General features: G+C 32.3%; 1 protein-coding gene across 1 annotated transcript; it reads left to right on the top strand.

The window, feature by feature from the left end:
* Positions 1–3,772: 3,772 nt before the first annotated feature.
* Positions 3,773–5,628, top strand: LOC132276187 (11-beta-hydroxysteroid dehydrogenase 1A-like). The gene is made up of 6 exons (XM_059777506.1): positions 3,773–4,043; positions 4,139–4,331; positions 4,449–4,534; positions 4,647–4,778; positions 4,873–5,037; positions 5,202–5,628. The coding sequence occupies exons 1-6, from the start codon at positions 3,849–3,851 to the stop codon at positions 5,457–5,459; spliced, it is 1,029 nt and encodes a 342-aa protein (XP_059633489.1). The 5' UTR covers positions 3,773–3,848; the 3' UTR covers positions 5,460–5,628.
* The last annotated feature ends 15,907 nt before the right edge of the window (positions 5,629–21,535 follow it).

Here is a 21,535-nt window from a genome sequence, read left to right as displayed (position 1 = left end):
TGATTCAACACAAAACAATCAAAATTAAACCTAAAGTAAGGAAACCAATATTCAAATTTTTCAGACAATAATCCAAAAAAAAAAACCCCAATTACCAAATATCATTAGAAACAAAATGTTGAAGTTATTTTTATTTTTATTTATATATTTTTTAAAATCTCCACTAACATTAAAAAAGTGAAAAAACTGAAAAGGGATTTATTTTATTTTTTTGGTAAATAAAAACTTGAAATTAAGCTGAATGGTTTGGTCTTTTGATTTGCTGAGCTAGTGGGCTGGGCCATTTATCATAGATTGGGAACTTGGGTTGGACTAAAGCTATTAATACATAGTAGTAGAATTTTATTTTATTTCTTTTATTTGGACCTGGCCTCAGCCCATGTTAGCCCGCGAAAGGCTTTACCCCTGTTTCTCTCGAACCCCTGAACTCTCTTATTTGTTTATTAAGTTGTCAAAAATACTATGTTTGGCTTAAGAAATAGAATAATCATAGTTTTTTAAAAAAATCAACGAGGTGCGCCTGACAAGCAAGATGAGGCGTAACCGAGGTGCGCAACTAGTAAATATGGGATGACAATAGGCGCTAAACATGAACCTCTAGACAGACGCACCTTTAACAACACTGATCTCACCCAAGTAAATCCTCGAATGAGAGATGCGAGATTTACAAAAGTATTATTAGATTACAGTCTTTAATGATTTTTTTGATCATCTTTTTATGTAATTATATTTTCATTTTGTGTGTACGCTGTATTGGTATCCATTAATGTGAATCTACGAGAATATAAATTACAGAGTGTTGATTATAAAGTTAATCAAAGTGAGTAAATTATTAATAACTTAAAAAATATGTAATTTATTTTATTTTATTTTTTTTCAAGAAAGGAAAAGAAACCTATCCAAGATTAATCAGCGCCATATACATAGCTGAACAGGATTTGAAGACTTAACCCTGCACCTTGGTGGGCACTAAAAAATATATATATATTGAAGATTATTCAGTTTCGTATTTAGCACTTCTTGCAATTATCAAAACTGTTATATATATATATATAATATACACACACACACACATACTTGGCATTTCATTGTCAACTTTGTAGCGTATATCTGCAAAGGGATGGGCCAGCCCAAGAAAAAGGGGCCTCGGGCTTTGACCAGACAACAGACTGAGCAGTGAGCAGGCTGGGAGCCTGGGACTGGCCCCGAATGTTACACCCATTCTCGGCCTAGCAGGCGTCTGACACATATATCTATATTCTATATATATAGAGAGAGCAAATTGCAAAACCTCTCTTAACTATTTTAAATTGGCACAAAACCCACATTAAGTAGAAGTTTCACCTAAAATTTCCCTTGACTAAGAAATTGTTGCACATTCGAGGCCATTGGTCTTTTGAAAATTAAAGAAATATCATAATGAAAAAACTGTACCTTAGTAGAAATTTAAGAAAGAGCAAATTGCATAAACCCCCTTGAATAATCATAGAAATTTTTTTTAAAAAAAAAACTTTTTTTTTGGTTGGTACCACACACATATGTCTCTATTAAAACTTGAACCCCTGACCTCCCATTGGATAAGAGGTTGATACCGCTAGGTCACTGACCCGTTGGTAAAAAATAAAAATAACAAATAGGTTTTCTTTAAAATTATTTTTATTTCGTGTTTTCTTTTCCCTTTTAATTTTCAAAAAATATAAACTTAAGAAAATTTTGAATATTACTCAAATTAAAGTGATGTTAAATTTAATAAAATGTAAGTTTTCTTTAAAATGATTTTTATTTTAGGTTTTCTTTTCCTTATAATTTTTAAAAATAGAAAGTATGAAAATTGTTTGAAGGTTATATTCATTTTCCTATACACATATAAAACTTCTTCTTTTTTATTTTTTATTATACAAACGTAATCCATTTAAATATTTTTTCAGAAATAAATTTTACCAATACAAAACTAAATAAGTTATATGTATTAATTTTAATCTTACCATTGGAAAATAATTTTTAAAAATAAATAATATAGTTTTGTCCATGTGTATTAATGTCATTTGCAAATTCTAATTTTATGCAAATTTTTTTGGAATAAATTGAGTAAAACCCCAATTTCATTCATATTTGGTTAAAGTAAGGGATTTTATGCAATTTCTTTTTAAAAAAAAATTGTATAGAATTAAAATTTGAAAATCAAATACACTGTAGCACCAACACTAAAACTGTAGCTGTAATAATAACCACTAGGGCCTCTCTAAGTATATAGCTAGGTGGAGAAGTACCTTTTTACTTGTCCAATTATTATTATTGCTTCATTTTTTTACTCCTGTATCTTAAATTAAGTGTCATTTTTTATAATTGTGACTTACAAAAATATGAGTCATAATTTTCAAAGGCGACATGTGAGTCATAATTTTTAAAAGCTACACTTAATTTGGTACAAATGGAGTACAAAATTTAGATATTGGTAAGTTTGAGTCATTGGTCGTCCACTGGTGGGAATTGTAATTTTTCTAATTAAAAAAACAAAAAAGAGACATGGCTAAGAAATAAACTGCCACATGTGCTATTGCTTTTCTTTTAAAATATATATATATATAGAAACAGTCACGTGTTATTCGGGTCTGTTTGATTTGTAATACTACTTGGTTCAATATTTTTTATAATTTTTTAAAAATATTTTTCTGTTATTTGAATTCGCCAGTATTATTTTCAAGGTTACAAGCTCCTAGCTTTTGTTACAGGTCTAACTTTTGTCAGAGGTATATACTGTTCTCGAAAAGTTTGCGTGTGCACATGCAGCATAGTCAGCAACCGATGGAGCCATTAATTCAATACACCGCCATTTTCTAACCATCTCCGAAAACTTCACAAAATTAACCAAGAGTGGTAATTGTTACTGTAAAGTCTAAAATTTGTACATAAATTATTATTATTATTTTTTTTTTTACGCTTTAAGATAGCTAAAGAAAATTATCTTAAGCATAAATAAATAAATAAATAACATATTTTGTGGTATTCTGATTCTCTTTTTGAGTAGTACACTTATTCTCTTACTTATGAATCATGGACACTGGGATTTTACTTTATAGGGTGGATTGCGTTTATAGAAAAATGTGAGTGAGCTTCCCTTTCATATGATATATAAACTTTATATTTTTTCTTCGGTAAATATATAATATTTAAACTTAAGTGAGCTTTTTTTTGGGTACTGTGATTGAACCTATGTATTGCTTCACTGTTTTCCCCGATACAACATACCTATCTTGCTATATGAATGACTTTAATTGCCTGAAAACAGCTACATTAATCATGCACTAATCTTCTTTAAGTGACCACTTATTTTAGTTGGTGACTATCTTTAATGCACTACATTTTTGAGGCAACAAACAAACATTGGCTACAAACAATCCACATATTGTTTCCATCAATTTCATTTTAGAGAATGCGACGCACACCTACCTAAAACTCTAATCAATATATTGTATATACATTGGTAAACTAAACTACTCATTAATTATATTATTATTCTTTCAAATGTGACCAAAGCTTACAATACCTGTCAAATCACGGAATCACATGCACCTTTGAACTAAAAAAAACATGGTTTCCATGATTCCAAAAGCATCATGACATAGTACTAAACATAGTATGTATGGTGGGTATCGAATTAAATTCATCTTTTGCATTGACCTTGTCGTCATGTATCCACCACTGCTTGAAACATTCTCAACTGCAAGTCTGCATCTATATAATACCGTTCACTGCATTGCTTGTTGTCAAGTCCATAACTACCTCTCTCTCTCTCTCTCTCTATATATATATATATATACACACACACATATATATACAGCACAGCAATGGGTATGAATGATCTGATTCACAACTGCTTGAACGAAGTGGTTATGGCAGTAGTTTTGGTGTCTCTATGTTTGATCCTATCTCCATTCTTCATTTTCAAGTTCATCAATATGATCTCGAGATGCTTCTGCAGTACTGAAAACATGAAAGGAAAAGTAGTTCTCATCACCGGTGCTTCTTCAGGAATTGGGGAGGTTCATTCTTTTCCTTTTTCCTCTCTCTATATATTTTCTTTTCATTCATCACGTACTCCATATATATATATATATAATGAAATTTCAATTTGCAGCAATTAGCATATGAATATGCAAAGAAAGAAGCTTCACTGGTGATAGTTGCTAGGAGAGAGAAGCGACTCCTAGAGGTTGCTGAGAAAGCTCGCGGACTTGGCTCCCCAGATGTTCTTCCTGTTTGTGCAGATGTCTCAAACGTCAACCACTGTAACCGATTTGTTAATGAAGCTATCCACCACTTCGGCCGATGTACGTAATTTTATATTTATTGTTCACTGGCTAATACTTAAAATATATATATATATATATATATATATATATATATATATATATATATATTACTTCTAAAAAAAAGTTTGATTACAGTGGATCATTTGGTAAATAATGCCGGGATTGGTTGTACCTGCACATTTGAAGATGTCACTGACATTACCAAGTTCGCACCTGTGATGGTATTAATCCGAGTTGTCGTATTAATAGTACTATTTGTACGTATTTCATTCTCTTTAATTTCTTGCTTTGGGTTAATTAAAGTACGTACTTTTTCTACTTGTAAGTGAGCAGGATATAAATTTTTGGGGATCAATTTATGCTACTCATTTTGCAATTCCTCACCTCAAGAAGACCAAGGGAAAAATTGTTGTAAATTCGTCATCTGCGGCACTGTTACATCCACCAAGACTGAACTTATACAGTGTAAATAATTAATTTGATTCCTACACACTACTACACATGATATAATCTCTATTCTACGTACTAATACACATTGTTTTTTCTTGTACAATTTCAGGCAAGTAAAGCGGCATTGATAAGCTTCTATGAGACACTGAGAGTTGAATTGGGTCCTGAAATCACAATGACTATTATAACTCTAGGTTTTATAGATTCAGAAATCACCCAAGGCAAAGTTTTATCCAAGGATGGTTTCATTGAAGTAAATTGCAAACTGCGAGATGTAAGATACTTTACAAATGAATCCTAATACTTGTTGATGTTAATAAATTAAAGTAAAACCGTGGCTAATGCATCTGCTAACACATTCACTGATTAGAGTAATTGGGTTGGATACGACGAATCAACAAATACGTTAATCAAGTACTGAACATTAATGGTTGACAGGATGCTGTTCAGGCAATGCCGGTGATGAATTGCAGGGCATGTGCAAAAGCCATTGTTAATGGAGTGTGCCGAGGAGAAAGATATGTGACTGAACCAAAATGGTTCAGGGTGCTGTTCATGCTTAGAAGTTTGTCTCCTGAACTGGTTGAATGGTATTACCGAACTTTTTACTTCACAAAGCCAACAATCTCTAATCAGATGGTATCAGACAACATTGGATCTACTTCACAGGAGGTCACACAAACTAAAGCGGACTAGGTTTATATTTTTGAGGTTCTTTTTTGTTAGTGTACGTGTTATTGTTGATCAATTAGCTTCCTTGCGCTGGTTCAAATTTTAGTTCTTTTTGTATCTTCATCGTGTCTGTACGTTGTAATTGTTTGTCTTGGTACTGCAAAAAGCACTACTTGTACCTTTTCTCCTAAAATTTATACGGTGATACAAATGCCATTCCGCACAATTCAACAACATGTCAACTACAAACAATTCAACTACATGTTAACAGAAAGCGAAGCGTAGAAGTGATAAAATTTAAATCACAGACAGTGAAAACAAGAGCGTAAGAGCGACACCCGTTTAAAAAAAATAGTGACTTAGGTCATGATGTCAAGGCAAAACAATCGTGAAAAAAGAAAAAATAAATAAAAACCTTCTTTACTCACTTACCTACTTGTTAAGACAGATGTGCAAGAAAGGGCCTAGATCGGGTTAATTTCCATCATTTAATTGAAATTGAAGTGCATTCATTATAAGTATTTTTTGGGTGGTAAACATTCATTATAAGTTGCAGACTTAGAAGAGTTCATTTTATTTTGCATCTTAAAAGCAAGTGAAAATTTGAAGAATTTAGATTATTCCCCGATTAATGAACGAATATATAAAGCATAGGTCTTCGGGGTAGCTTTAACTAATTTTTACAGCTTTTTGAATCTAACTAATTTGCCGAAATTTCAAATTTAAATTAAAACAAAGCTGAAAAAACCTGAATAATATAGTTTTTTTGTATTATCATTATTAATTTTAATCTTATCATTATAAAATAATATAGTTTTGTTCATGGGTATTAATGTCCATTGCAAATTCTAATTTTATGCGTATTTTAAGGATAAATTGCATAAACTCCCACTTTCATTATGAGAATTAAAGCAAGAAGATTTTATGCAATTTCTTTAAACAACAGTATGAAGTTAAAATTTGATGATCAAATATACAAAGAATTTGGGCTGCTCTAAATATATAGGTAGGTAATAGGTGGATAATTATTGTCAACGGTCCATTTGTTCCTAAGTTTGGTGAAGCGCTACTGGGACCATCTGCACCGACTCCCACTTAACCCCGCAAAAACCTAGGGAAAACAACAACCATGGCGAACAAGACTCACCATGTAACCACGTCCGAACAGGGGTAAACCAAACCAACTTTGCTCTCTTTATTGCTTCCTTGTCTGTCCAACAACTTCAAAACATGATAAATAACATGATCAGGTCAAAATATGGGGGAGGGCAACTCACAATTCTCTCATATATTTGAAACCTTATACAAAGCAAATAGACAATCTCCCCTCTCCATCAAAACTTGAAAAATAAATAAATAAATTATAAAATGACTAAGTTGGCCTTACACTTATTTCTTCTTCTTCTTTTACAAGATTTCTTTTTTAGTAGTGGGTAACGGTGTTGGAGAGGAAAGAGAAAGTAACAAGATAGATGTGAGATAGAATACTTGATTTTTTTAGATTTTATAATATAATTTGTATTATAAAAATATATTACATATAAGGGTATAATTGTCTTTTTATAGTCTTAAGAGAGATTAGAGTAATAAACTTTGAACGCTCCATTCATGTGAGATTTGCCCAAACCTCAATAAAGGTAAATGTAACTTACCAAAATAATAAAATGATGCCTTCTCTGGGTGTGGCAATCTCAAACAGAGTTTTAGGTAATATACCTCTATGCACCTACGATACATAAGAATAGTACTTTTTTTTTTTTTTTTTTTATTTATTTTTTTTTTTGGAGAAGTTATGCATAAGAGTAGTGTGATAGTGTTTTCTTTGGAAAAATCCATGACCGTAAAAAAATGTTAACTTTGATGATAAAGGCTAGTGAATTTTTTGAAAAGGGCAATGATAACTTGCAACGAAATGCAATGAGCAAGATAGATATATATATATATATATATCTTTTTGAGAAGGCTTTGGTAGTTTAGTGGTTGGGTGTCTCCCCCCATTGATATTTGGGGGGAGATATCCTCCCCTCCTTGTCAAGATATAATATTTATATATATATATATATATATATATATATATAAACAAAAAACAAAAAACAAAGGAGATCCTAACCCTACTTTCAGAATTATACCTCTATAACATCTAAATTTATATCATACAAACTGAAATTGCATGTAGAAATCCAGGGTAAGATTTCAGGGAATTTTTTATCCTTCTGAAGTACCATATTTTGTATCTAATATTTTTGGATTGACTTTTATAAATAATAATAAAAAATATAGTATAAATGAAATTCTCAAACACAGTAGCATAGTGGTGTCTCTTTTACCTTTTCAAAAGAGATGGCGAGGGATTGAGTCCCCGTAGGGACAAATGAGTAAGTTTCTTGCCAATTATAAAAAAAAATTGATAAATGAAGACTACGATTTTCAATCCTTACCATGATTCAATCCTTACCATATATACAAAGTTTTGGTGTTTGTTGGTTGAATTCGTATAGAATCACAACATTTGATGCATCACAAAAATGAATTACTCTATATATATAGGTAGCTTATTTTTTTTTTTTTTTTTTTAGAGGAGTGAATTGAAAAGTGCATTTGTTCGAGGAGCTGAACACTCTACCAAAAGGACCAAATACATAAGTAAATTATTTTTTTCCCTGCTCAAATATATAGGTTGTTGGACAAGTGCCTTTTGTTACTTGTCCAATTTTTATCATTGGTGTATTTGTTTCTAACTTTGGCGAGGCGGTGTACTGTCTTAAAAAAGTTTGTGTGTCCACATGCAGCAATAGAAGCTACAATTAGAGCCATTAATTCAATGCACCGCCATTTTTTAGGCCTCCCCAAAAGCTCAAGAAAAATTACATTCTTAATACTTTCTCTATCTAATATTAATTGTCCACTTTTTTATTTTTTTTTAATTGTTCCAGAATAATGATCATATTTCAAATATTTTTTCAACCATCTCAATTTATCCTTACAACATGAAAAGAATAAAAGTCCAAACTCCAAAGTAACATTACTTGGACTTCACCAATTTAAACAAGAAGATTTTTTATAAATTCATTCACGCCAATGCAATAAATCCATTCACGCCAGTGCAATAAAATAATATTTAATCTAGGAGGAATGTGGGATGAGTGCGACTTGTCTCACATAAGATCCGAAAAAATTGAATGGATATATATTAGTTAGGTGTTAGTCACATCTTAAGGTTTTTTATCGGATCGCAGAACACTCGCCCTTTTTACAGAAAGCCAATTTTGTGACTCAATAGCCATACTCTAGTTATTTTAATAACTAGAAAAAAAGGGGTTGGTCAGTTTTATGACTCAATAGCCATACTCTAGTTATCTTAATAACTAGAAAAAAAGGGATTGGTCCAATCTAGTTCAAAAAAGGAGATGGGGAAATTCCATTTCATGGCTATTTGAACCTTCTGCTTTAGAAAATACAAAAGTATTACTAGATTACAGCCTCTAACAATTCAAGATTGTGACTTTTTATCGTTCATTTTTTTTTTTTTTTTATGTAATTATATCTTCATTTTGTGTGTACGCTGTATTGGTATCAATTAAAATGAATATGCGAGATTATAAATCACGGAGTGTTGATTATAAAGTTAATCAATGTGAGTAAATTACTAATAACTTACAAAATGTCATTTTTTTTTTTCAAATAAAAAAAAAAAGGAAAAATAAAAATGTATCCAAGATTATATATACATATCTGAACAGGACTTGAAGACTTAACCCTGCATCTCCGTGGGCACAAAGAAAAATATTGAAGATTATTCACTATAGTATTTAGCATTTCTTCCAATTATGGATCAAAACTGTTATATATATATACACACACTTAGCATTCATTGTCAACTTTATATCATAAATCTGCAAAGGCCTGGGCCAGCCCGAGAAAAATGGCCCTCGGGCTGTTACCAGACAACAAACTGAACAGGCTGGGCTTTGCCCGAATGTTAAACCCCATTCTCGGCCTAGCAAGCGTCTGACATATATATATATATCTATATTATAGAGCAAATTGCAAAACCTCTCCTAACTATTTCAAATTGGCACAAAACCCACATTAAGTAGAAGTTTGACCTAAAATTTCCCTTAGACTAAGAAATTGTTGCACATTTGAAGAGGCCATAGGATTTTAGAAATTGCAGAAATATTATAATGAAAAAAAATGTCCCTTAATAGAAATTTAAGAAAGAGCAAATTGCATAAACCCCCTTGAATTATCATAGAAATTTAAGAAATTTTTTAAATTAAGCACCATTAAAATTATATTAATTTTTGCCCTTCAATAGGAATTTTAGAAAAATTAGTCTTTAAAAATATTTTTATTTTGTGTTTTCTTTTCCCTTTTAATTGTCAAAAAATAGACAAACTGAAGAAAATTTTGAAAATTACGCACTATTAAAGTGATGTTAAATATAATAAAATTTAAGTATTCTTTAAAATGATTGTTAAGGTTTTGTTTTCCTTATAATTTTTTTAAAAATAAAATTTTGAATTTTTTTTTTTAAGGTTATATTCATTTTCCTATACACATATAAAACTTCTCTTTTATTTTTTTATTATACAAGCATAATCCATTTAAATATTTTTTCAGAATTTAACAATACTATACTACATGTATTAATTTTAATCTTATCATTGGAAAATAATTTTTAAAAAATAAATAATATAGTTTTTCCATTTGTATTAGTGCCCTTTTCAAATTCTAATTTTATGCAATTTGTTTAGAATAAATTGAATAAAACCCCAATTTCATTCATATTTGGTTAAAGTAAGGGGATTTTATGCACTTTCTTTAAAAAAAAATTGTATAAAATTAAAATTTGAAAATCAAATATACCGTAGCACCAACACTAAAACTGTAGATGTAATAATAACCATTTGGGCTTCTCTAAGTATATACTATATAGGTAGGTGGACAAGTACCTTTTGTTACTTGTCCAATTATTATCATTGCTCCACTTTTGTGCAAAGTTTTGGTGTTGGTAAGTTTGAGTGGTTGGTCGTCCGCTGGTCAGAGTTGTAATTAGAATAATTTTTCTAATTTCTTGAAGAAAAAAAAAAAATGGCTAAGAAATAAACTGCCACGTGTTATTTTTATTTTATTTTTTAACTTTGAAATATATATATATATATATATATATAAACAGTCATGTGTCCTCTGTTTGGTTTGCAATTCTGAGAACAATAAATCTGCTTCGTTCAGTTTTTTAAAAATTCAGTTATAAAAAATATGTTTCCAGATTATTATCTTTTATAATTTTTTGAAAACAAGTTTTCTATTACTGTTTTCAAAATTACAAATACCTTTTGGTTACTTGTCAAAGGTGTATGTTGTTCTTGAAAAGTTTGTGTGTGCACACGCAGCAATAGTCAGCTTCAGATAAAGCCATTAATTCAATGCACCGCCATTTCTAGCCCTCTCCAAAAACTTCACAAAATTAACCAAGAGTGATAATTCTTACTCTATGGTCTAAAACTTGTACATAATTTTTTTTTATGCTTAAAATAGCTAAAGAAAACTATCTCAGGCATAAATAAATAAAAACGTATTTTGTAATATTTCCATTCTCTTTTTGATTAGTACACTTATTTGTCTTTTTTAATTTAAATGATAAAAATACCTTTTATACTGATTCTCTTACTTATGAATCATGGACACTGTGATTTCACTTTATAGAGTAGATTGCATTTCGTAATGATCTGGTCATTTTTCTTCTTTTTCTTTTTTCTCAATTTTTACAGATTAATTTTTTTCGTTGAAATTTTCTTTCGCGTAACCTCACTCTTCGTGCTCGAAGTTGGTTTTTAACTTCACGTACTTTCATTCTTATTGGTTTCCTTGAAAGGCATAACTTTACTTTTGGAGAAAAGTTCGCTGATTGTTTCTTTTTCCCGTAGGGTCGTGGATGAAAAGATTTTTCAAAAATATTTTTATTTCTTGGGGTATTTTTCATAAATATCTTTTGAAGATATTTTGATTTAAGGGTTTCTAAAAAAATATCTTTTGGAAGATATTTTCAATTGGGGTCACTTACGCAGTTATCCTTTTGTGTAGGGGCCTTTGTGCAATTAATGAAAGTTAATTGTTAAGTGTCTCCTTGGGGGTTGAATTCTCATACGGGATTCATTTTCACATTTTGTCGAATTGTGTACTCTTAGAATTGTCTTCCGGTCAATCCCTATAGTTTTTGGGTTTTTTACCCCAGTTAGCGCCAAACTTGTTTGGGGGCATATCTCTCTACTTGAGACTTAATTTTTGACACCGTTTCTTCCGTTGTTCATTTTTTCTCATTTCGGTTCTTTTTCATTTATAGAGTTTTGCCGTTTTAGCACATGTGCTCAAATTTCACTTTTCCGGACCCGGCAAAACCCGTTCGGGGCACTTTTAGGGTTTTTCTATAAATAGGAGGTGAGTAAGATATTTTCTTCATCTTCTCCCTCTCTTGGCCGGCAGCAATGGAAGCCCAAAGGGCTGCCACTTTCTCTTTCCTCTTTGAACCTCCTCCCTTTAGTAAAAAGTGGTGATGCCTTAATGTTTATTTTTCGCCTTGACGAGGCCTTTGATTCCAACCGATTGGAATCCCGTTTTGGCCATTTTTTAAGTTTGGGATAGAAACCAAGTTAGGATTTTGGTGTGACCTCCTTGTGGTTTAATGATCACTTTGTTGTCCCCAACAAAACTCCGACGTTTCGTTGGATTTGGAGCGATTTAATTTCGGTGGAGATTTGAAATTTCATCTCAAATTGAGGTAGATGATGTCATAGGTTTATATTTGAGTTATATTGATTGTTTTATAAACTTATACAACTTGTATGAATGCTTTTGTTCAAATCCTAGAATTTAATTTAATTATTTTCTTGGCATAGGATTAAATTCTAATAATTGTATATAGTTGGAATTAAAATTGTGGCATGCTAGTATTTTAGGCATTGGTATGTTTAGTAACATATATTAAATTGGGATTATTTAAATAAGAATTGCAAATTTTATTTAATAATTTTCTTTAATGAAAGTTTAATTCATATGGTTGTAATTAGCATGAAATCAACTTGTAATATGATATTAAAATAGGTCCTGATATGTTCTTTAACCTATATTAATTTGAGGTCATTTAGAACTGTTTGAAAATTATTTTAAGTGTTTTAGTCACTTAAATGGATATTGAATGTAATATATGTGAAGACTGTGCTATATCCTTTAACATATACTAATTTGAGTCTATTTGGAATTGGTTTGAAATCTAGAGACTTTTCATGTTATGATGATAATCTCATGAAATGTAGTGCAATTAATTACCTTGTGAGTATATTATTAATTAGATGTAGAATTAATACTTGTGGCATCTTAAAATGGTAATTGGACTTAACATGATATAGGATATCATTGTCTTGCAAAACTTGTTTAAATATATCTTGTGTAGTTATATAGTTTGTTTAGAATATCACTAATGTTTACCATAGGAGCTAGCTACTAAAGTGTGGTATATTTAGTAATTGTGGCTTATATTGAGTAACTTGATGTAATACTCCTAATTTCAAAAGGATAGTCCTGATATTTATTATATTGTTTACATTGCATTTATTTTTGTTTAATTGTTTATTTATTTAATTGTTATTATTTGTTTTATTTATTTAACTGGCGATTTGCTTATATTTGCATAAATTGTATTGAATTAATTATTAGATAATTGTTTAATTGCTGTAATTTAGTTGTTTTAATTAAATTAATTGAATTAAGTTAATTATATTTAAATTGTTTTAACCTGACTGTGTGGAGGCACATATATATTTATATTAAGGTTTATTTACATGGATGTAACCGACTTAGGGTTGGTTTTGTATTAGAATTAGGGTTGTGCTAAAGTCTATAAATACTGTATTATACGTTGGTTTAGGGTTACACAGAAAAACCCTATTCATTGATACATATACTGTGAGACAGAGAGATATAGAGAGTGAAAACTGGTAAGGTTAACGGAGAGGTTCAAAGATACACTGGACGAAGTGCTTCTGGATTAAACCAAGAGCACTTGAGATTTAGAACAGGAGTCTCGAACGTGCACAGAAGCTTCAGAGACGGTGGTTTAGAGTTTCAAAACTGAAACTCAAGACAAGTCTTGTTCTTTTCTATCTCTTTAATCTGTGTTCCGTGCATATTTAAGAAGACTCCAGGGATTAAACTAAGGCTTAATTATAACATTTATGCATGTTTAATCAATGTTTAAATTCATGGAATTAAACCTGTTCTTGGTTATTTCAAAAAGATAGTAATAAAACTGTAACTTTGTAACCTTGCTCCGTTGTGTAGTAATTTGTTTTAAATTCAAGTTTTGATTGTATATTATTGTTTATAATCAATCTGGAACTGGATTAGACCTTAAAACATGTATTAAAAGTTACTACAGAGAACTGGTACTCACAGGAATCGGAGAAGACGACGAAACGGACGGAGGCTGCTAAGGGAAAAAGAGAGCAGGCTCTTAAAATCCCTTAAAGCAGGCTCCTAGAAGGTGGAGCCGGCTCTTGGATGTTGTGGAGCCGGCTTTAAAGAGCCTAGAGCCGGCTCTAAAGAAAAAAGGAGTAGGCTCTTTAATTTCTAGAGCCTGCTCTCTCTTAAAATGTTCAGAAACTGATTTTTTTGGTTCGTTTGGCTGAAATTGAATTTTCTGGAACTGTTTAAAGCTACTGAATGTTGTAATTAAGTGTTTGAGACTTATAACAATATTAAGAAGCAAGCTCACATTCAATTATTGAGGATGGGAATTAATCCAAGATCAAATAGAGGGCTCGTAGTTGGATAGTTGAATATTTACATTAAATTGTTTACGGTTTTAGCAATTGGTTTTTCTACATGATCTTAAATTATGAATCATGTTGTTAGCTGTGTTAAGAGCATATAACTGTTTAAATATATGTGTTCTTAGATGGAATTAACTGATGTTTAAAATCTGCCATGCAATGCATCAGTTATGGTACTATATGGAAAAATAAATTATATAATCTTAATTTATCAATTTAAAGGACTAGAACTGGGATTCTAAAATTGTTATTGGATGCATAATTTAGTTATACGCATGTTAAACTGTAATTATGCAAATTTTGGAGTATGGTTGATTAGTATCTGATACTGTTTTCATCAATTATGTTAACTGGATGAGCTAAATGTACAGTCTTTTCATTTATATAAAGAACTGTAAGGAGATATCTAAATGTTATATTGGTTGCATAAATTGGTTGTGTATATGCTAAACTATATTTATGCTTATTCTGGGATGTGGTTAATAAATAATTATACTGTGTTATTAACTACATAAACTGGAGGACGGTATGCGCCAGTATGGGACAGTATTATACTAGGTACGGATTAGTTCAGACACTAAGCCCTACCTAAATTTGGATTAAGGTATGGATTAATCATAAAGATTAAATTCATTACGTACATGTGTCATATCAATTGTGAATTGAATGACCTACTATGGTTTCAGGATGGATTTATTATACATATATCAAATTACTACACAGATGGATGATATTCTGTATTAGGAGGAGTACGGACTTTATATATTTATTATATGTGCCATGGTATGAGCTTGAGTCTCATGACCATGGTTAAGGCGCGTATATCGCCTATGATGGATAACTGGACATAGGTGTTGTTCCCTGGTAGGTCTAGGTACTCATACCTATCTTAGGGTGCGTATTTGCATGGTGCCTTCTATTCAGGCTGAGACAGACCTACTGGATTAGCGAGCGTCCTATAGTGTGTACTATATACATAAATGGACTACTCTAGATATTGTTGAGTCTTCCTAGGATGTATCTGCTTATCAGATTACTGTTTGGATTGTAGTAGATCAGGACTTGCATGTGGGCCTGACCCACTCCTTTATTTTTTTTCAGGTGTTCGTCAGTTCCAGGGTTAGAGCTTGGACGTGAAGGGCAGATACAGATATTCATTCCTCCAATTATATAGGAATCTTCTCTATGTTAGCTTTGGTTTTTATTTCTATTATTTCAGTTTTGGTTTGAGAATTTTAATAAGGGGTCCAATGGATGGATTCTCGAGTTGTAAATTTATGGAGTTTTGGATTATCGGATTTGATTAATTATGATACAAGGATTTTCTTTTAGTTTCTTTCAGCTTATTATATTATTTCGTATTTCACTTTGTATTCCGTGTTTGTTAAATATTGATTGTTTGATATTTCCCTCGGGTTTGGGCCTGGGCCTAATCAACTCGTGTCTCGGATCCGAGAGGTATCACACTTGATTTAATTGTTGAAAGATATTCTCGTGTTATGTACAAATTATATATTGAGGACATGACATGTCATATGCTACTTAGACTTGAATTCTAGGACACGATTTGTGTGGATTCAACCTTACTTGTGCATAGAATGTGGTAACTTGCATTTGATTTTGTATAAGTTTTAAACTTATTGATTTTGGAAAGCTTATGAGGACATAATTTATGTGATGGCTAAGGTTTAGCTCTAGTACGGGAACAAGAGTCCTCTAAGTCATAAGTGCGCACTAGGTGGTACCTTGTGGGTCGTAATTACTCGAAAATACTTACTTGGTCGACCGACCGTATATCCTAATCTTTCCACTATTTGATTTCGCATTTAATTTCAAGTTGTTAATCATGAATTTCTTGTAGCTTAAAAATTGATGCTTACTTTGGGTATTTGAAACCTATTTAGTATATTTAAACATGTATACTTGCTCTGTGAGTTTAAACTTCATTTAGTATGTTTGCGCCGTGTATACTTGTCTTATGTGTATTTCGTTTAGCTTAGTATACTTGTGTTGGTGTACTTGATTTATGAGTAGTCTATAAATATCGAATACTTGTGTATGTATGCTAGATATTGCTTATCTTGTTATGATTTAGTATACTTGTAAATATATGCTTATATGTCATATATCATGTTTTAACATTGTCTTATATACTTGAGCATGTATATTTGTGTGCTGTAGTTCATTTCAATTGCCTGAGCAGTTTGAAATGATCCCTTAATCCCACTTTTAACATAGACATTAAGTGGCATGACCCCTTTTTGAATTGTTTCACATTAATGTAATAACCTTGTAAATTGTTAGGTTTATGCATACTCATTCCCTACGAGTAACTTGTTTACTCACCCCAAAGTTATCGGGTTGTTTTCAGGTACGGATACCTTGGTTTGGGATGCACAATATCCCTAGGTTGTTTCGATAAATTTAAGTTCTTTTAAATATATTCTTGTTCATATGCAAGTGTTAGCATGCTTGAGTTTCACTTTTTAAGTTGTATTGTATAATTAGGCCAAAATGTCATTTTTGCCTTGGAACTTGTAATGTGTGCCTAAGCACATTTTTTGACACTTATTCTATGTATGTGATATGTGGCCAAGGGCCAAATTTCATTTAAAATCCATGTATACTCATAAATGTAAAAATTTGCCTTTAATGTGAATAGTATGAAAAATTAGGGTTTTAACATGTCATTTTTGTACCGGAGTGTGCATTGTATATGAATTTCATCCTTTGGTATTCATTTACCATATATAAGGTGTGGTCAAGAACCAAACACTATTTTGTTTTAGGTTTCACATTTTAGTTTCATATATTGCATTTTTGGGCTAAAATAGGAAAATCCGAACCTTTAAGGATTCATTTCCAAATCGAGTAGCATATAGTGTGCACGACCATTTCCACTAGGACCCATTTATTATGCATGACGTGTGGCCAAGGGCCAAATGGCCTTTTGAAAGCATTTAGGTCCGTTTGTTGCAAGTTTTCTCTTTAAATGACATTTTATGCAAAATTGAGGTTTGAGAGGTCATATTTTGCAGTAGGGGTATTTTGAAGCTGTGGGCTATTGGGACTCATCTTAAATGTCTTTTTACGTTTGCGTGCATGTCCACATCTCATAAAACTCTTGAATTTTGGTTTTAGAACTATCACGGGGTGATTTATGAATTTTTATGCAAAATTCATGCATTGGAGTTTGATTCAAGCTTCTCTTTTGATTTAGCATGTTATTGATGCTTGTATAAAGTTTTGGCATGTTTCAAAACTTGTTTCAGGACATATGAGATGCATATATAGCATTAGTTTTGGACCGAGTGCCTTCCCCACACATAGCAGCAGTAGTTTTGCTGTTGCGTCGGTCGGCTGACAAGAGCCATCAGCCGACCGATAGCCTTCGTAGACATTTTCCAGTGAGTTTGCAACCTGGACAGAACGTTTTGGCTGGCTGATCCTTGTCGTCATCCGGTTGATGATGGAGTTTCGGCCGGCTAATCCTTACTGTCAGCCTGCTGATCCTTCCTGAAACTTGATTTCTTTTCAGTTTCTTAGACAGTTTTCTTAAACCAACTTTAGAGGGTTATATCTCACTCGTTTTTAATCCAAATCAAGTCATTCTTGAGCCTAAATTCAAGAGTTAGAAGTTAACTTTCCAATGGTACTAACCATATACAAAAACTCTAATCGTAGTGAGAGTTATGATAATTTTAGTGAGATAAGGTCGTAATATCTCTTAATCGGAGGATGTCTCTTTGTTCTATTTTCATATATTTTCCGTCCAAACTCCGAATCAGGCAATTCTTGAGTCTAAAGTTATTAATTTTTTGTTATCTTTCCAATGGTGTGCATAGTGGCACCCATTTCTAGGTGAAATGATCATTTTACCCTTAGTCCATTTCTTATAAGGTTTTGGAACCCTTGTTTCCTTCTTGCTTCCGTTGAGCCTCGGGACTCCTCAGAAAGCTACTTTTGTGTCTTAGGGATGACATACATCTTTGGAGGCCAAATTTCTGTTTAGTTTCGACATTTTGAATCCGTTTCGAGTCATCACAGGACACACTGAGTTTGTAAAATTTGGGGCTGTCACACATTTATAGAAAAATATGTGTGAGCTTCCCTTTTATATAATATATAAACTTTTTTTTTTTTTTTTGGTAAATATATAATAGGGTAAAATGCAAAAAAAAAAAAAAAAAAAAAAAAAAAAAAAAAAAAAAAAACCTTTAACTATGCAAAAAAGTTACAGATCACCCCCTCCGACAACTGCCAGTTGATTTGATTCTCGCCGTTTAAAAACACCCAATATATATTTAATGACCACAATACCCTTATAAACATAAAATGACTCTATTACCCCTTATTATGCCATTACACCCAAACACAACCTTAACCAACCATACACCCAAGCACAACCCTTTTCCCTTCTATCTATACACTACTATTCATCTTCTTGTCGACCTTATCTTTCTATCTCCCAATCTCTATCTCTCTGTGTGTGTATATATGATAAATATATGTATAGATATATATACTATCTCTATCTGTGTGTGTATATATATATATATATGTTGCTTAGGGTTTGAATGAACAGAGGGTTTGAAACCCAAATAGAACCTTTCCGACGACACCCTCTCACTCTTCATCGCCAGCGACACACCCCCCTTTCGTCTTCACATTCGTCGCCGAATTTGATGGTTTAGATTGAGACTCAATTATTTGTTTCGGCAAACCCAAATCAAGAGCATCGACTGGTCTAACGTTTGTTGATGCAAAATCTAGCGGCGGCGTTCAACAATTCCTCGATGTGCTCCCTCTCTCCTTTTTGTGTCTCTTTGTGGTTCTTTTACTTCTGCCAATTGCCATAGACGCCGACCGTTTCTTTTGAGGTGGCGGTGCGTGAACCAGATGAACATTGAGGTGTCGAAAGTGGGGTGGTGGCAGTGGGTTTGTTGGGGTTCAATTGGATTTATTATGTATGAATGTTTGGGTGTTGGGGTAGGTCTGTGCTTCAATATGAATTATTTGAATTTCTAAGATCATGGTTTGATTGGTTGGGACGATCGAAGTATGGGTTGGTGGTGATGGACCAAATTTGACAGTTGGAGTATCAAATGTGTATAAAGCTCATTGCCGTAGAAAAAGTGCATCATCACAGTCGTCTCTGAACGCCAGTTCTCAATCTGTATTGGTGACACACAGCCACCAAAAAGAGTGAGAGAGTGAAATTCTTTTAGAGAGATGTTTTTTTATGTTATATTGATTCTGCTACTATTTTTTTTTTTGGGTCTCTGCTATTAGCCAAAGAGAATTCCTTTACAAAACCAGCACCGATCAATCTGGGTCAATACGCCTATAACACCAAAAACGATGAAATCAGCACCAACTTGATTGTGATTCAGGCATACTATTGGAGATACTAAAATATATACATGTTGAAGAGTGTCACTACGCCAAGAAAGGAAGTGCTCTGGCATAGGTGTCTTTTTGCCGTAAAGATCGACTGTGGTCAATGACGCAATCATTTCTTGCGTCGTCGTTGTATGCCGAGGGGAGGGAGGTGGAGGAGTTGGTTTCAATCGGGCCATGAATGGGTTTCACAGTGGCTATGGCTATAGTGATGGAGAAAGATATGGATATGGAGTAGTTTGGCTATGTAGTGACTTTCTGTATTCACTATGGCGATGGGATATGGAGTTATTTGGCTTGTAAAAATTGGATAAGGTTTTGTGTTATCACTTTTTGATTGGTGGTAAGTGATATCATCATACACTTAACCTGCAACGACGTAATTTTGATTAATGATAAAATTATCTTTTATTTTTTTCGGTTACCTATGAAAGTAAATTGCAACAAAAATAACAATTCAAGGTTAGTTGCAAAACTCAAATAGTTTATAAATTTTTTTACATTTTACTTCATATAATATTTAAACTTAAGTGAGCTTCATTTTTTATTTATTTTTTATTTTTTTTGGGTACGGTGAGTGAACCTATGTATTGCTTTCATTGTTTTCTCCGAGGTAACATACCTATCTTATGAATGACTTTAATTTCCTGAAAATAGCTACATCATGCACCTTTAGGTGACCACTTATTTTAGTTAGTGACAGCACCTTTAGTTAGTCGGTGACTATCTTTAATGCACTACATTTTTGAGGCAACAAATAAACAATGGCTACAAACAATCCCCATGTTGTTTCCATCAATTTCATTTTAGAGAAAGCGACCTACACCTAAAACTCTAGTCAATATATTGTATATATTGTTAAACTAAACTCCTCATTAATTATTTTTTTGTTTTTTTATAAATTAAATTTTCAATATATATAAACGGACAAAATTACATAGGCCCAATAAGCCATGTTAGCCAAAAGACTAAACTACAAAACATGAGAAGCACAATTAGACCTAACCAGGGCCAAAAACCCAAAACAGAACATTTAGCCAAAGACTAAGTGAGGACCATGACCGTTACAGGCCACAATTAGGCATTGCGGTAACCATAGAGATCGTTGCTCCAAACATCATCATCTTGTTGTGTGGTCAGGCGGTTCTGGTGGTGGCCGGAAGATCACATCAGGAAGTTCTCATTCATGTGTAGTTCTTCGAGCGTTCATTGTATCAGAAATTGATGAAGTGAGAAGTTTAGATCTTACAGAGTCCGATGTGAGGTGTAGGACTAAGTTCGCGGAAAGAGATTTTTTCTTAAAGATTCTGCAATTGCGTTCATTCCAAATATTGTATACCAGCGAAGCCAGACATATTTTTGAAATTGAATTGCTGTGAAATGTAGAGGCTACCATTCCAATGGTGGGCCGTCCAAGTAATCAATTGTGTCCATGAGGAAGGTAGGATATGGAACCTATAACATGCTTGAATAAATGTTCATAAGGGCTTGACATAGATGCATTTAAAGAATAAATGATCATGGGATTCTGAATCACATCTGCAGAGGGTACATATTGTAACATTGATGTGTGCCGTACATCTTCTGTTCAATGTTGATCGTCATTAATGATATTGTTATCCTATCAAATGTGACCAAAGCTTACACTACGTGTTAAATTATGGAATGACACCTATAAATTAATATCTTTTGGTTACAATTAATTTCAAAACGTGGATACATGCAACAAAAAAATAAAATAAAATTATGGATTCCATGATTCCAAAAGCATGATGACATACTACTGAACATGGGATCGAGGGTATCGAATTAAATTCTTCTTTTGCATTGACCTTGTCGCCCTGTACCCACCACTGCTTGAAACGTTCT

Source organism: Cornus florida, unplaced genomic scaffold, assembly GCF_030987335.1.
Source record: "Cornus florida cultivar Cherokee Brave unplaced genomic scaffold, ASM3098733v1 CherokeeBrave_3.0.0_Hap2_Chr10, whole genome shotgun sequence".
NCBI classification, from domain to species: Eukaryota; Viridiplantae; Streptophyta; class Magnoliopsida; order Cornales; family Cornaceae; genus Cornus; species Cornus florida.
This window is presented reverse-complemented; position numbering and strand designations above follow the sequence as displayed.

Excerpts from the sequence above, each read along its gene's own strand:
- LOC132276187 (XM_059777506.1), top strand. The coding sequence starts at position 3,849 with ATGGGTATGAATGATCTGATTCACAACTGCTTGAACGAAGTGGTTATG. Across the intron at positions 4,332-4,448 it reads TATCCACCACTTCGGCCGAT|TGGATCATTTGGTAAATAAT; the intron begins GTACGTAATTTT and ends GTTTGATTACAG. Across the intron at positions 4,779-4,872 it reads CAAGACTGAACTTATACAGT|GCAAGTAAAGCGGCATTGAT; the intron begins GTAAATAATTAA and ends GTACAATTTCAG.